At 50.6% G+C, this 12396-nt stretch overlaps 2 protein-coding genes across 3 annotated transcripts in view; one reads left to right on the top strand and one right to left on the bottom strand.

Annotated features, from left to right (window-relative positions):
• Trpc4ap (transient receptor potential cation channel subfamily C member 4 associated protein) overlaps positions 1-10689 on the top strand; it is a 78990-nt gene extending 68301 nt beyond the window's left edge. For both annotated transcript variants that reach the window (XM_005329899.4, XM_005329900.4), the window contains exons 11-19: positions 415-473; positions 2822-2923; positions 4244-4327; positions 5370-5460; positions 6348-6488; positions 7164-7272; positions 8590-8702; positions 9397-9603; positions 9796-10689. In XM_005329899.4, the coding sequence (XP_005329956.1) occupies positions 415-473; positions 2822-2923; positions 4244-4327; positions 5370-5460; positions 6348-6488; positions 7164-7272; positions 8590-8702; positions 9397-9603; positions 9796-9933 (1044 nt within the window). In that variant the 3' untranslated portion in view covers positions 9934-10689. The remainder of the gene's footprint in view (positions 1-414; positions 474-2821; positions 2924-4243; positions 4328-5369; positions 5461-6347; positions 6489-7163; positions 7273-8589; positions 8703-9396; positions 9604-9795) is intronic.
• Positions 10690-10766: 77 nt separating this feature from the next.
• The window catches only part of Myh7b (myosin heavy chain 7B), a 44267-nt gene continuing 42637 nt past the window's right edge, over positions 10767-12396 (bottom strand). Inside the window, 6 exon segments of the mRNA XM_005329898.5 lie at positions 10767-10910; positions 11003-11140; positions 11561-11656; positions 11737-11841; positions 11933-12103; positions 12206-12331. Coding sequence (XP_005329955.2) covers positions 10899-10910; positions 11003-11140; positions 11561-11656; positions 11737-11841; positions 11933-12103; positions 12206-12331 — 648 coding nt within the window. The 3' untranslated portion in view covers positions 10767-10898.

The following is a 12396-nucleotide window of genomic DNA, read 5'->3' as shown; positions in this document are numbered from 1 at the left end:
GAAAAGTTCTCATTGTGGATGAGGACAGAAGCTCAGAAGCAGAGTGGCATGCCCAGAGTCTCACCAGAGTGTTTTGCTTTGTTTTTAATAAGGGGTCTTTATATTTTTGTCTACACTAGTCTCAAACTCTCGGGTTCAAGTGATCTTCCTCCTAACCTCATCCTCCACATTTTTTTAATTGGTGCATTATAGTTGTACATACTGATGGAATTTGTTGTTACTTATTTATACATTCACACAATATACAATATAATAATACAATTTGGCCAATATCACTCCCAGCACATCCTCCTCAAGTGATCCTTCTTACATTAGCCTCCCAAGTATCTAGGACCACTGGCATGGTCCACAGTGACTGATATTGCCCTGTCTTATTTTAAAACAATATGACTGTGGTTTTAACATCTATTTTAGGACATAACCTTGAAGATCCAGTTTTTGAGGCTTCTCCAGAGTTTCAGCGACCACCATGAGTAAGTACACACACCATGAGTAAGTACATATATGTGTCCTTGCACAGAGAATCGTCAGCTGTCTCCCAAAGGCTTCTCTCTCTCTTTCTCCTATGGTGACCAATGGACCACTCTCTGCTCAGGAGGAGGATATGGGAGATGGTGGGAGCCCACTGTTACCTCCATATTACCAAGTGCACATCTTTGACCCTGCAGTATGAGTTGCTGTTTGTCTCACCAGGTGCAGAGTTTTCCTTCAGCCACTCTAGAGACAGAAATTACTGGCCCCTTTCTACCCTTGGAAACAACACATCTTTCCACTGATGTGTTCTCTTGAAAACTCGGACAAAGCTGGCAGATTGGACACAAGGGGATTTTTCACCTTGTACTTTCCCCAGTTTTCTTTCTTTCTTTCTTTCTTTTTGAGATTTTTTTCTTTCTTTCTTTCTTTTTATGTGGTGCTGAAGATCAAACCCAGGGCTTTTATGTAAAAGGTCCTGGTATCTTGTTTGTTTACATGCGCTAGGCAAGCTTCTACCATTGAACTACTGCCCAGACCCCCATTTTTCTTGATATATATTCTGCCCTCTCATTTTCTATTTTTCAACCTTTGATGGGAAATGTACAGGAAAATTATTTTCTGCTACAAGGAAAACAGTGAAAAGGAGGAAGGAATAGCAGTTAACTCTTGACCTTAGTTAGCATTAGGATGGGGAACTTGGTGAACTAGAAAGACAGGCTGCCATTCAACCCCAGCAGCTATGCATATACAGAGAACACTGTTATTACCTTTGGGTTTTTCTCTCAAGGAAAGCCAAAGATTAAGATTTATGTGAAAACTGAGCACAGTTGTACAAATCTATAATCCCAGTGACTTGGGAGCCTGAGGGAGGAGGTTCACAAGTTTGAGGCCAGCCTCAACCACTTAGCAAGACCCTGTCTCAAAATAAAAAGTAAAAAGAGGGGCCAGAGGTGTAGCTCAATGGTAGGGTTCTTGCCTACCATGTGTGACTTTCTGGGTTCAATCTCTAGCACCATCAAAATAAATAAATAATTTTAAAAATAAATAGTAAAAAGGGATGAGGATGTATTTCAGTGGTAGAATGCCCCTGAAGTCAATCCCTGGGACAAAAAAACAAACAAACAAAGATTTATGTAAAAGGCCCTGGTATTTTGTTTCTTTGTTTCCAATGCTAGGGATCAAATTCTCATTTTTAAATTTTGGTTTAAATTCTTTTAGAACATTGTATAAGTAACATTTGCCAAAGGACAAATGTGACCCATGGGCCTTTACTTTACAACTTCCCTCTCATCATGTGTGAGCATCCCCTGGGAGAGCTGCTCTGACTGAAGGCACTGGTGGGTTACAAAAGTGTATGGTTTGGGTTTAGTTTGGTTTGAGGAAAGTGAGTTCCTAGTTTTCATCAGACTCTTAAATCAGCACTTGTGTGCAGGGATCCATGTGATTGGATGGATCCATCACTAGTGAATGGATGTATGGTGACCAGTGGACATTTTATTTGGGAGGGAAGGAGCATGAGTCTGGAGGGGATTGTTGGCAGGAAGGAGTCCTGTCTGGCCAGCCAGTGCTTGGGAATTCTTCCCTGCAGAAATAACTTGTCAGCTGAGGCCTGCAGGGTCAATAGTAAATGGATGAAGACAGAGCACAGGAGGGTGCGTGGATGGGCCAGGTGCCCTCCCCATGCAGAAGCCCCTGCTGGAGGAAGTGTGGCATGGTCAGGAAAATCAGGGTAACCAGATAGAGGAGGCTCTGCATACATGCAATCATGGAGGTAGTCAGTGACTGGGCTACACAGGGCCTGTGGGGCACATTCATGGCCCTGGATACTATGTGTGCTAAAGCAGTGGGAAGACAGGGAGTGTTAAATCAGCGCTAGGGTCAGAGTCTTTTCTGAAGGCTTCTATGGGAGCTGTGTGATTCCTGCAGAACTGATTAGGAAGCTAGCACTGTGTACTGGCCTTGGGTGAGGACAGTCTGGATGAGAAGGAGAGGGAGGTGTGTGACCACTGGCCAGGCCTTTTCTTGATTGGCCTCTGGGAATGCTGAAGCAGGTATAACTGCTCGGTGCAGTGGTCTCGAGAAATCAAATAGAAAGGTTCAGTGGGCAACAGGAAAGCCAAGAGCTCCTAAGGGAAGGGGCCTCAATAGTGTTGTGGCAGACAGGTGGGGCTGAAATGCCCTCCTTCAGAATGCCACTCAGGGGTGCAAGGTCCCATATGGGAGGCACCTGGTGGGTTCTCAGCTTCCCTCGCCCTACAGGAAGTGGGCAGGAGGCTTTCTGCACTGGCACAGTGCTGACGGGCAGCCCCAGCTTCTATCCTTCACCCCTGCAACCCTTTTGTTTAAGGAATAAATACCTGCTACTCAACAACCAGGAGCTGAATGAACTCAGTGCTATCTCTCTCAAGGCCAACATCCCCGAAGTGGAAGCCGTCCTCAACACCGACAGGTGAGTGTAGGCGACTACGGCTTTAGCCACATTCCTCTGGCTGGCTGCCAGTATGCCTCGGCTCACAGGTGTGCCCACTCACCCTGTCTCGATCAGCGAGATATGGACAAGAACTCGTGAATTGTAAAATCCACATGGAAATGTTCCAAGAGATACTTTCTGCCTGGCACTTCCTCAGGCTTCCTGCATTTTCTCTATCTTCACAGCAGCCCTAGAAGAGAGTGCCCTCATCACCTCCTCTTTACAAATGTGGGACAAAGGCTCTAAGAAGTCACCTGCCAAAGGGCATCTGTGTTCTGCCCTCCTCTTTTCACATGCATGTGTGCACTCAAGCTGATGTGGACCTTTCCTGCCTAATGGCAGCTGGCCAAGCAGGGCAAACAGAAGCCCCCCTCCAGCCCCTGCAAGGGTTAAATCCCTTTTTTTTTTAAGAGAGAGAATTTTAATATTTATCTTTTAGTTTTCGGCAGACACAACATCTTTATTTGTATGTGGTGCTGAGGATCGAACCTGGGCCACACGCATGCCAGGCGAGCGCGCTACTGCTTGAGCCACATCCCCAGCCCCAAGAGTTACATCCTTTTATACTTTGTTTGTCTGTCTTTGGGAGCCGGGTAATAAGAGTCATAGGAGCCAGAATAGGGTGGACCTTTTTTAGTAGATGGAGCCATGACTTCCCAGTCTTGTAGTGAAGGGATCGAAGGGCAGAACTCATTCAGGTCAGGTTGGACTTGGAGCCCTACCCTGATGTCTATAGAGATAAATTTATTTGAAGAGGGAGTTGAAGAGTCCAGACCCCTGCCAACTTGGCCATCTTTTCCCCCAACAATGACTGGAGTCATTTCCTCACCTGCCACCTTTCCTTCATATACCAGAAGCCAAGCCTGAAGGCATGGGCACTTATCCACAGCCCAAATAGAACTGAACCTGAGGCAGAGAGGACCTAGGCCCCACCCTGTTGGCATGGACTTTGCTCTAAGACTGGTAGGTTCTGTCATGGCCTCAGACCCACTTGTGATGTAAAAGACCCTTCCTCTAGCAGTTCTGAGCCCCATCTGGCTCTGGATGTGCCTCAGGCTTCTCACTAGCAGGTCTTGGAAGGGCAAGCTGGCCTGAGGTGCAGTGGAAATGCCCTTGGCTGTTGAGCTGATGGTCACAGGAGTGTCTGAGGCCTCCAGACCCAGGTGGAGCAGGAGAGCACCCTGCAAACTTGGAAACGTCCCTTCCCCCCCACACACACTCATCTAAGCCAGTGGAGTGACCCAGCCCCAAGGACCTTGTTAACCTCTCATATCTGCCACCACTGCTATTTTATTTCAGGAGTCTGGTGTGTGATGGGAAGAGGGGCTTGTTAACTCGTCTGCTGCAGGTCATGAAGAAGGAGCCAGCCGAGTCCTCTTTCAGGTGAGCCTGAGGATAGGTACCTGTCACTCCTAAGGGGCCCAGGAGACAAGTGTTTCCCAAATGGTTAGAAACGCCACCTTTAGTCCCCAGTATCCACGTTTAAAATGTGATCACTGTTGGGGAAGGTGGCTTGACTGCCATCTGGCATTATGTGACTCAGCAGGTCAGTACTGCCCTCCTGCAGGGCCTACAAAGAACTGACTGAGCATTTATTTGCCAAGCACCTCTTCTGTGCTGATGCTGGAAAGAGGGAAAGAAATAGGACACAGACCCTGCTAGTGTGGCATTCCCTGGGGTTGTGGGGAACAGGCATGAAAAGAAACTCATTTCCATGAAGCATGGAAAGGAATGGAGCCAGGAGCTGTGGGAGCAAAAAAAGCCCTTCCCCTGCAGGGTACTGTCAAGGGTGGGCACAGACAGGCCTGCTCAGAATTCCCAGACCCTTCGGAGAGGAGTCTTGAAAGATGTATGCAGGAGGAATTCTAGTAGGTCTGGGTGTGAACCTGTCAGTAGTCTCCACCACAAGGGGGACCCTGTCACCCAATCTTACTTATCCAGACTTCCTATCTTGAATCCCAGCTGAGCCCTCTGGGCCACTTGGTTAACATCTGCCATCTGTCTTCTAGACCAGGCTCAGTGGCCTGTCTGCACATACTCTTGTGCTTTCCACACTCATTCTTGGCCCCTAGTTCTGATGTCCTCCCATTCTGAAAGGGCAAAGCCTATAGTGTTTTCACATGGGACTTGCTGGAACAGCTGGCTCTTTGTTCTTTGATACTACTTTCTCTATGATACAACTTCTTCCAGACAGACCCATATAGAAGACTGTTTCTCATTGAGCTGTCAACTCTATGAGAATAAGGATTCCCTTGGTCACTGCTGTATCCCCAGAGCCTAGGGTGAGGCTCTGGTAGATATTCAGTAAATGTCTGTTAAATAAATAAGAAGTCGGTAAACATTTCCCAAACCCTGGGAGAACTGAACTGGGGCCAGGAAAGGGCAGCCTTAGCTACCTGGATCTGGGTCAACATTTGGGTCGCAGGTTTTGGCAAGCACGAGCTGTGGAGAGTTTCCTCCGAGGGACCACCTCTTATGCAGACCAGATGTTCCTGCTGAAGCGAGGCCTTCTGGAGGTATGGCCTGGAGGAGCCAGGGTGCTGGGTGGCCCCCAGCCCCACATATTGCTCTTCTGTCCTGAGCCCTAAACAGTTCATCAGGGCAGACCAAATCTCAGCATTTTAAAATGCCAGTGTAGATCGCCCCACTCTTTGCCCTGGGTTTCTGTTGGTGGGTTCCCCATGGGTGCTTCAGTGTTGATGCCAGTACTTGGGGTATGACTGTGCAGGAGGGTAGGAGTCTAGAGTTATCAGCAAAGCCTTTTGACCCTGAGAATATTTTGATTTTGACTAAAAGTTAATTTTTCTTCATTGAGTTAATGGCCAGTTATAATTGGTCTTTAAAAATTGATATGGACAAGAAATTATGAATTATAAAATCCATATGGAAAAGAAGTTGTATTGACCCAAATCATAACTTCAAGAAAATATTAAGGCTGTCATAGAAAACTTTATCAAAGAGTTGGCTTTTTGTTTTTGATAAAAATTCATTGATTTTGGAATAAATTTTAAATAGTTTCATTTATAAACACAAAGACAATCCATGGAGTCAAAACATGCTCTGTGCCCTTAAACTCTGGCCTCTGGCCTCAGTGTTAGGGCAATGGCCAGTGTTAGATCTGGAGACAACTCTGCTGCCCAGGAGCTGGAGAGCTCTGGCTGTGTTGGTGACTACAGGGCAGGTCAGAGGCTTTAGCTGTGAGCAAGCAAGTGCCACATGCCCAACTCGCTGCCCCCTCCTGGTGAGGCGTATCAGTCTGGTCCTGTCCTTGGAACCACCAGCATCCTCAGAGAAAATCTACACAGGGCCATACATTCCATAGAACTGCCATGCCAGGCCCCAGCGGGAGACTAGTGTGGGGCAGCCCTATCCACACCTTCACTGTGTCCCCTCCTCACCCCAGCACATCCTGTACTGCATTGTGGACAGTGAGTGCAAATCAAGGGATGTGCTCCAGAGCTACTTTGACCTCCTGGGGGAGCTGATGAAGTTCAATGTAGATGCATTCAAGAGATTCAATAAATACATCAACACGGATGCAAAGGTGAGACTCCTCTGTTCTATGGAATTGGCTGTGTTGCCCCAAGTTATATTGGATCCCTGATCCACCAGTCTCCAGGTGTGGGTTTTTAGGTGGAGAGTGTTGGGATTCAATGGGAGTCTTCAGCAAATGTTCACTAGTACTTACTGTGTCCCAGACCTTGGAACACAGGGATAAAATCCACTGCTACTTTGGGGTTGGGGGGTGAGAATGGGTCACAGGTTTTGGCAAGCACGAGCTGTGGAGAGTTTCCTCCGAGGGACCACCTCCTATGCAGACCAGATGTTCCTGCTGAAGCGAGGCCTTCTGGAGGTATGGCCTGGAGGAGCCAGGGTGCTGGGTGGCCCCCAGACATGGTGTGAGGTGTGGGGGCTGCAGTGGGAGACCCAGCACGGAGTACTGGGCCTGGAGTGTTAGGCTCTCTGGAGCGTGACAAACCCAGTTGAGACTAGTTGAAGTAGAATTGAGAGGAGCCAGCACCCTCAGTGCAGAATCACTGGGAAGTGTCCCAGAATCTTAGCAGCAGATGGGGAGAGCAAGTCACTCAGGTTGCCTGTCTAAAAAGCAGCAGGGCTGGGAGAGAGGATTGCTGATGTCTGTGGTGGCGACTGCTCACCCTGGGCCATAGCCAGCTTGGCCAGCAACCACTGCCTCTCCTGAGTGCCATCTCCCCTCTAGTTCCAGGTGTTCCTGAAGCAGATCAACAGTTCCCTGGTAGACTCCAACATGTTAGTACGCTGTGTCACTCTGTCACTGGACCGATTTGAAAACCAGGTGGACATGAAAGGTGAGGAAAAGCCAGGGTTCCAAAGCAAATGGGTGCAGAGTGACTGCACTGGGGCTAGTCACCTGGCTTCCAGCCAGGTGATGGGATGATTGAAGCAGTTGCCCCAGACATAAAGTGCTTGACTGATTGGCTCAGCTGCTTTTGACTTTTTGCTGTTGGGTGTTTCATTTGATGAGCATGTACAACACTTTGATACAGGAGAAAAGCCATTATTGCCAGCAAAAATGTAAAAAAAAAAAAAAAAAAAGAAAGAAAGAAAGAAAGAAACCCACCTTTCTCTTCTGGGATGGGGTGAGTGGGACCCCTTTTCATCTGCCTCCCTGACTGTGTGTGTGGAGTGGTGGGGTGAGATGTAGCTGGGGTGGGTCTCACCTAGAATTGTGTGCACCATGCACATGTTTATGATTATGTGCATACATGTGCTTTTCTTTTCCTAGGAGAGTTTTTGGTGTCCAGCAGATTCTGAGAAATTTGTGAGCATATCCTCCAAAAAAGACAGTTGTCCCTTGTCATAGTCACTATCATTGATAGCAAGAAGCATCCTGGTGCTGGGGGTAGTGGTACACACCTGTAATCTCAGCTACGTAGCATACTGAGGCAAAGGATCATAAATTCAAGGCCAGCCTGTGCAACTTAGCAAAACCCTGTCTCCAAATAAAAAGGGATAGGGGTGTAGCTCAGTGGTCGAGCACTTGCCTAACAAATAAGAGGTCCTAGGTTCAACCCTCAGTATCATCCAAGAAACAAAACAGCATCCTGGTCATTTGGTAATTTAGCCATTTGCCTCCTATTTCTGCCCCTGAAGGATCTGTTTTAGGGGAATGGCTACATGGACTTTGGTACAGTCAACCATTGTACCCCTCACCCCATAGTGTGGGTTGCTATTTGCTCAGTGCTAATGTGTACTGTGACCTTGACAGTGGTCAGGGACATATGAGAGCTGTATGGGAAGCCAGTCACGTTAGGAGCTTTGAAATGATCTCAACTTTCCTTCACTGGTTTTCTTTTTTCTTTTTTTTTTTTTAAAGTAGACCGTGGGTCTACTTTCCTGTGGATGCACACTGTCTTGTGGAGAGGTGCCACAGGCTGCGGAGCAGGGCTACTTCTGAGCGTCATTCTGAAGGACCAGATGGGGTTCTGAGAACACCGGCTGTTTAGCCAGGTGGTGGAACAGCTGCTCCAGCAGCTTTTCTTGTAGCTGTTCTGGTGAGATGCTACTGGTTGCAGTGTCAGGACCTAATGGGAGCTCAAGCAGAGGTATAGGTGGCCTGGCCACTGGACCTGAGCCTGCTGCTACACTTGTGCCTCCCTCCACAGTGGCTGAGGTCCTGTCCGAGTGCCGCCTGCTCGCCTATATATCCCAGGTGCCCACCCAGATGTCCTTTCTCTTCCGCCTCATCAACATCATCCACGTGCAGACGCTGACCCAGGTGAGAGGCCCCACCGATGGGCAATCAGAGAAGGAGACTAGAACCCATTTCCCTCTTCCTGGAGTGCAGCATATTTGCTTCTCCCACCCTCACTCTAGAAGTGCACTCTTCCCAGGGCTTTGCCCAGTGCCCCAGTTTACAAAAAGGGCCTGAGATCAGTTGACTTGTCAGGGCACAGTCAAGACTGGCACAATGTTCTGTTGACTCCCATTCCAGTGCTCTTCCCCAGCATCCCACATCTACACCCCTCTAGCTATGCCGGCTGTGGAATTGGACCAGATTGCCCTCAACTCCCTCAGTGTAATGTGGCTTTCCCTTCTTCAAGCTTCACACCTGTTTTCCAAAGTGTGGGCTATACAAGTACCTGTCAGAGGTGGTTCTTTTGTTCTGTCGTCTAACAAATGCAGGGAAGCTGGGCACACAGTCTAGTGTGTAATGTAGGTTCTAAAGTGAGACATTTGCACCTAGTATGCAGACCCATCCCTGCCAGGTGATTAAAGTTTCCAGAAGAGGTGATGTTCAAGCTGAGATCTAGATGAGCACAGATGTTGCTGCCATAAGGGGGGCATGGGGAATAGGAACATGCTTGGGAAGGGGCAGCTCTCCAGAGGGGGAGACCCATGGCTCTGCAGGTTCACCAGAGGGCGCTGGGACTGCTGGCATGCACCCAGCTCAGCTGCCTTTGGCTTTGCAGGAGAACGTCAGCTGCCTCAACACCAGCCTGGTGATCCTGATGCTGGCCCGGCGGAAAGAGCGGCTGCCCTTATACCTACGGTTGTTACAACGCATGGAGCACAGCAAGAAGTATCCCGGCTTCCTGCTCAACAACTTCCACAACCTGTTGCGCTTTTGGCAGCAGCATTACCTGCACAAGGACAAGGATAGCACCTGCCTGGAAAATGTAAGTGCTCCACCTCCGAGTGTGTGGGTGGTGGGCATGCAGACCCAGGGCCTGTGAGGGGCATCCAGGGCTCAGTTCCTGGCCAGGATGTGGGGCAGGCTTTTTGTCCCCTTACCAAGACCCTCCCTGTGGGGTGCTGGAGTTGGCCTGTGTCCTACAGGAGCTCCCCACAACCCCTCTCTTTTTGCCCAGAGTTCCTGCATCAGCTTCTCATACTGGAAGGAGACAGTGTCTATCCTGTTGAACCCAGACCGCCAGTCACCTTCTGCCCTTGTCAGCTACATTGAAGAGCCCTACATGGACATAGACAGGGACTTCACTGAGGAGTGACCTTTGGCCAGGCCTCGGGAGGCTGCTGGGCCAGGGTCGGTATGGGTGAGGGTGGCTATGTGTGCCACACACCTTGCCTGTTCCTTGAGCCTCCCCTGCCTCCCTGCCACTCTCTGCCTGCCCCAGGTCTTTAGGCACAGGCTCAGTGGGAGGAAGCATCCTGGAAGCCCTGGGCCTCTGGGTCTGAGAGCCTCAGTCATTGGGGAGCCTCAGTTCCCTGACAGTTCACAGATGAGGACAAGGGCACCATGCCCACCCTTCCCTTATAACCCTGGGACTCTTGGCCTGCCCAGAGGAAGGAAACTTACAAAAAGAGCTCTGAGCTCCTGCCGGGTCTCTTAGCTGCCAGTCCTGGGTTAGGGAGGAGATGGGGTTCCCCCATGTATGAGCCAAGCCTCCCCTGTCCTCAGGCAGAGGCTCCTGGACAGGGTTGGGGGTACCAGAGAATGCTGCCTTCCCTCAGGCCTACCCATCTGTCCTTCCCTCGTCTTCCTTCAACTCCTCTGGTTCTGTTTGCTCATTGGCCGCTGTGTCCATCCCAGGGGGTTCCTCCAGAAGTTGGGGGGCCTTTTCTCTCTATCCCTTGGGGCACAGGGTGGCTGTGCCTGCCCTGCCCTGCCCCAGAGCAGCATCTCCTGCCTGAGCCCAGACACAGGAGCTTGGCTGGGAACTCACCCTTGGCCCCTCCTGTGTTGCCAATTTATTAACAGCAAATAAACCAAGTAAATGGAGACTATTAAAGAACTTTATTTTAAATGACTGATGTGGACCTGACTTTGTCCATGGGACTGTGTTCGCTTCCACTGAACCCCGAGAAATGAGAACAACAGCTGTTGCTGCAGACGTGGCCTTTATTTAGGGTGATCCAGAGCTTGGGGAAGTTGGAGTGACAGCCAAAGGGGGTGAAGAAACCACGGGACAATAGACATCCTTCTTCATAGCCCAGGGGCTCGAGACTCAGGCTCTCACTCCTTGTGCTAAGAGGTGAAGGAGGATGAGTGAGCTGTACCACCTGCTACCCCCAACCCATGCACCCCACATGGAAGGTGGTGCCCCTTGGAGACCTCACCTTGGGGCCCAGGGCATCCCTGGTCCGCGCCCGCAGCTTATTGGCCTGGGTCTCTGCCATGTCAGCCCGCTCCTCCGCATCATCCAACTCATGCTGGGCCTTGCGATACTTAGCCAGGTTGGTGCTAGCCTGCTGCTCCTAGGGGTATACACAGGGCCTTGGTTCCCCTTTAATAGTAACAAATGGTCATTCTGGTCCCCACCCATCCCCAGAAGGAACGGGCTTCTCCTATTCTTCGACTCTACCTACCACTAGCCTCCCCCAGCACCAGGACCCACAGCAGGAAAAAAGACATAGAGACTACATCAGGAGGTGCCAGAGTGCCAAACTGCCCAAGAGAGGCAGCTCCCAAACCTAGCCAGGGGAAAGCACACAAGGCTAGCGACAGCTTGGTCTAGTCCCTTCTGGAACTTTCAGGAAATTCTCTTCCTGCAGGGGGCAGGGTGGTCATTAAGTTCAGGAATGGGAAAGCCTGCTGATGCCTCACCTGACCACAGGCCCTGGGGCACAGTTGAAAATGGGTTACCTCGGCATCTGACAAGACCCCGGTGTGCTTACCGCCTCCTCAAACTGGCGCTTGTAGCTCTTGACTTTGCTCTGCAGCTTGTCTACCAGGTCCTGCATGCGAGCCAGGTTCTTCCTGTCCTCCTCGGCCTGGGCAGGCAAAGGAGACTCTGTTTGCCTGGATTGGGCCAACTCCAGGGCCACCCCACAGGATGGACCCCCTCACCCACCTGGTACACAAGTTCCTTGACCCGGCGCTCATGTTTGCGCACACCCTTGAGGGCCTCAGCATGCTTCTTCTGCTCTGCATCAAGCTCGGCCTCCAGCTCCCGCACCTGCAGAGACAGCCAGCGAGTTGACCTGCGGGCAGTTCTCAGCTGCCTGCCCACCCACCCTGTTGGGGAAGGACAGTGGGGCTGCACACACCTTGGCCTCCAGCTTCTGCACCTGCTTCTTCCCACCCCTGAGGGCGGCCTGTTCCGCCTCCTCAAGGCGTGCCTGCAGCTCCCGCACCGTCTGTTCCAGAGTCTTCTTCATCCGTTCCAGGTGTGCACTTGTGTCCTGCTCCTTCTTCAGCTCCTCAGCCATCATGGCCGCCTATGAGGGAGGAGGTGGCATGGTCAGGAAGTGACCAGCCCAGGGAAGATCCTTTGGCCTCTGCTCCCGCCCTGCCCCAACATAGCCCTGGCCCAGTCTCACATCAGTAATGGCCTTTTTGGCCTTCTCCTCAGCCTCCCGCCGCTCCTGAGCAGCCTCCTCTACCTCCCCGCTCAGCTGGGCCAAGTCCACCTCTAGCTTCTTTTTCTGGTTCAGAAGCCCCGTGTTCTAAGGGGAAGCAGAGTTTCAGCTGGCCAACAGGCCTCTGACCCCTCCCCAGTCCCGGTGGACAT

Source organism: Ictidomys tridecemlineatus, chromosome 5, assembly GCF_052094955.1.
Source record: "Ictidomys tridecemlineatus isolate mIctTri1 chromosome 5, mIctTri1.hap1, whole genome shotgun sequence".
Classification (NCBI taxonomy): Eukaryota; Metazoa; Chordata; class Mammalia; order Rodentia; family Sciuridae; genus Ictidomys; species Ictidomys tridecemlineatus.
Note: the sequence above shows the minus strand (reverse complement) of the source record. Positions and strands in the feature narration are given on the sequence as shown.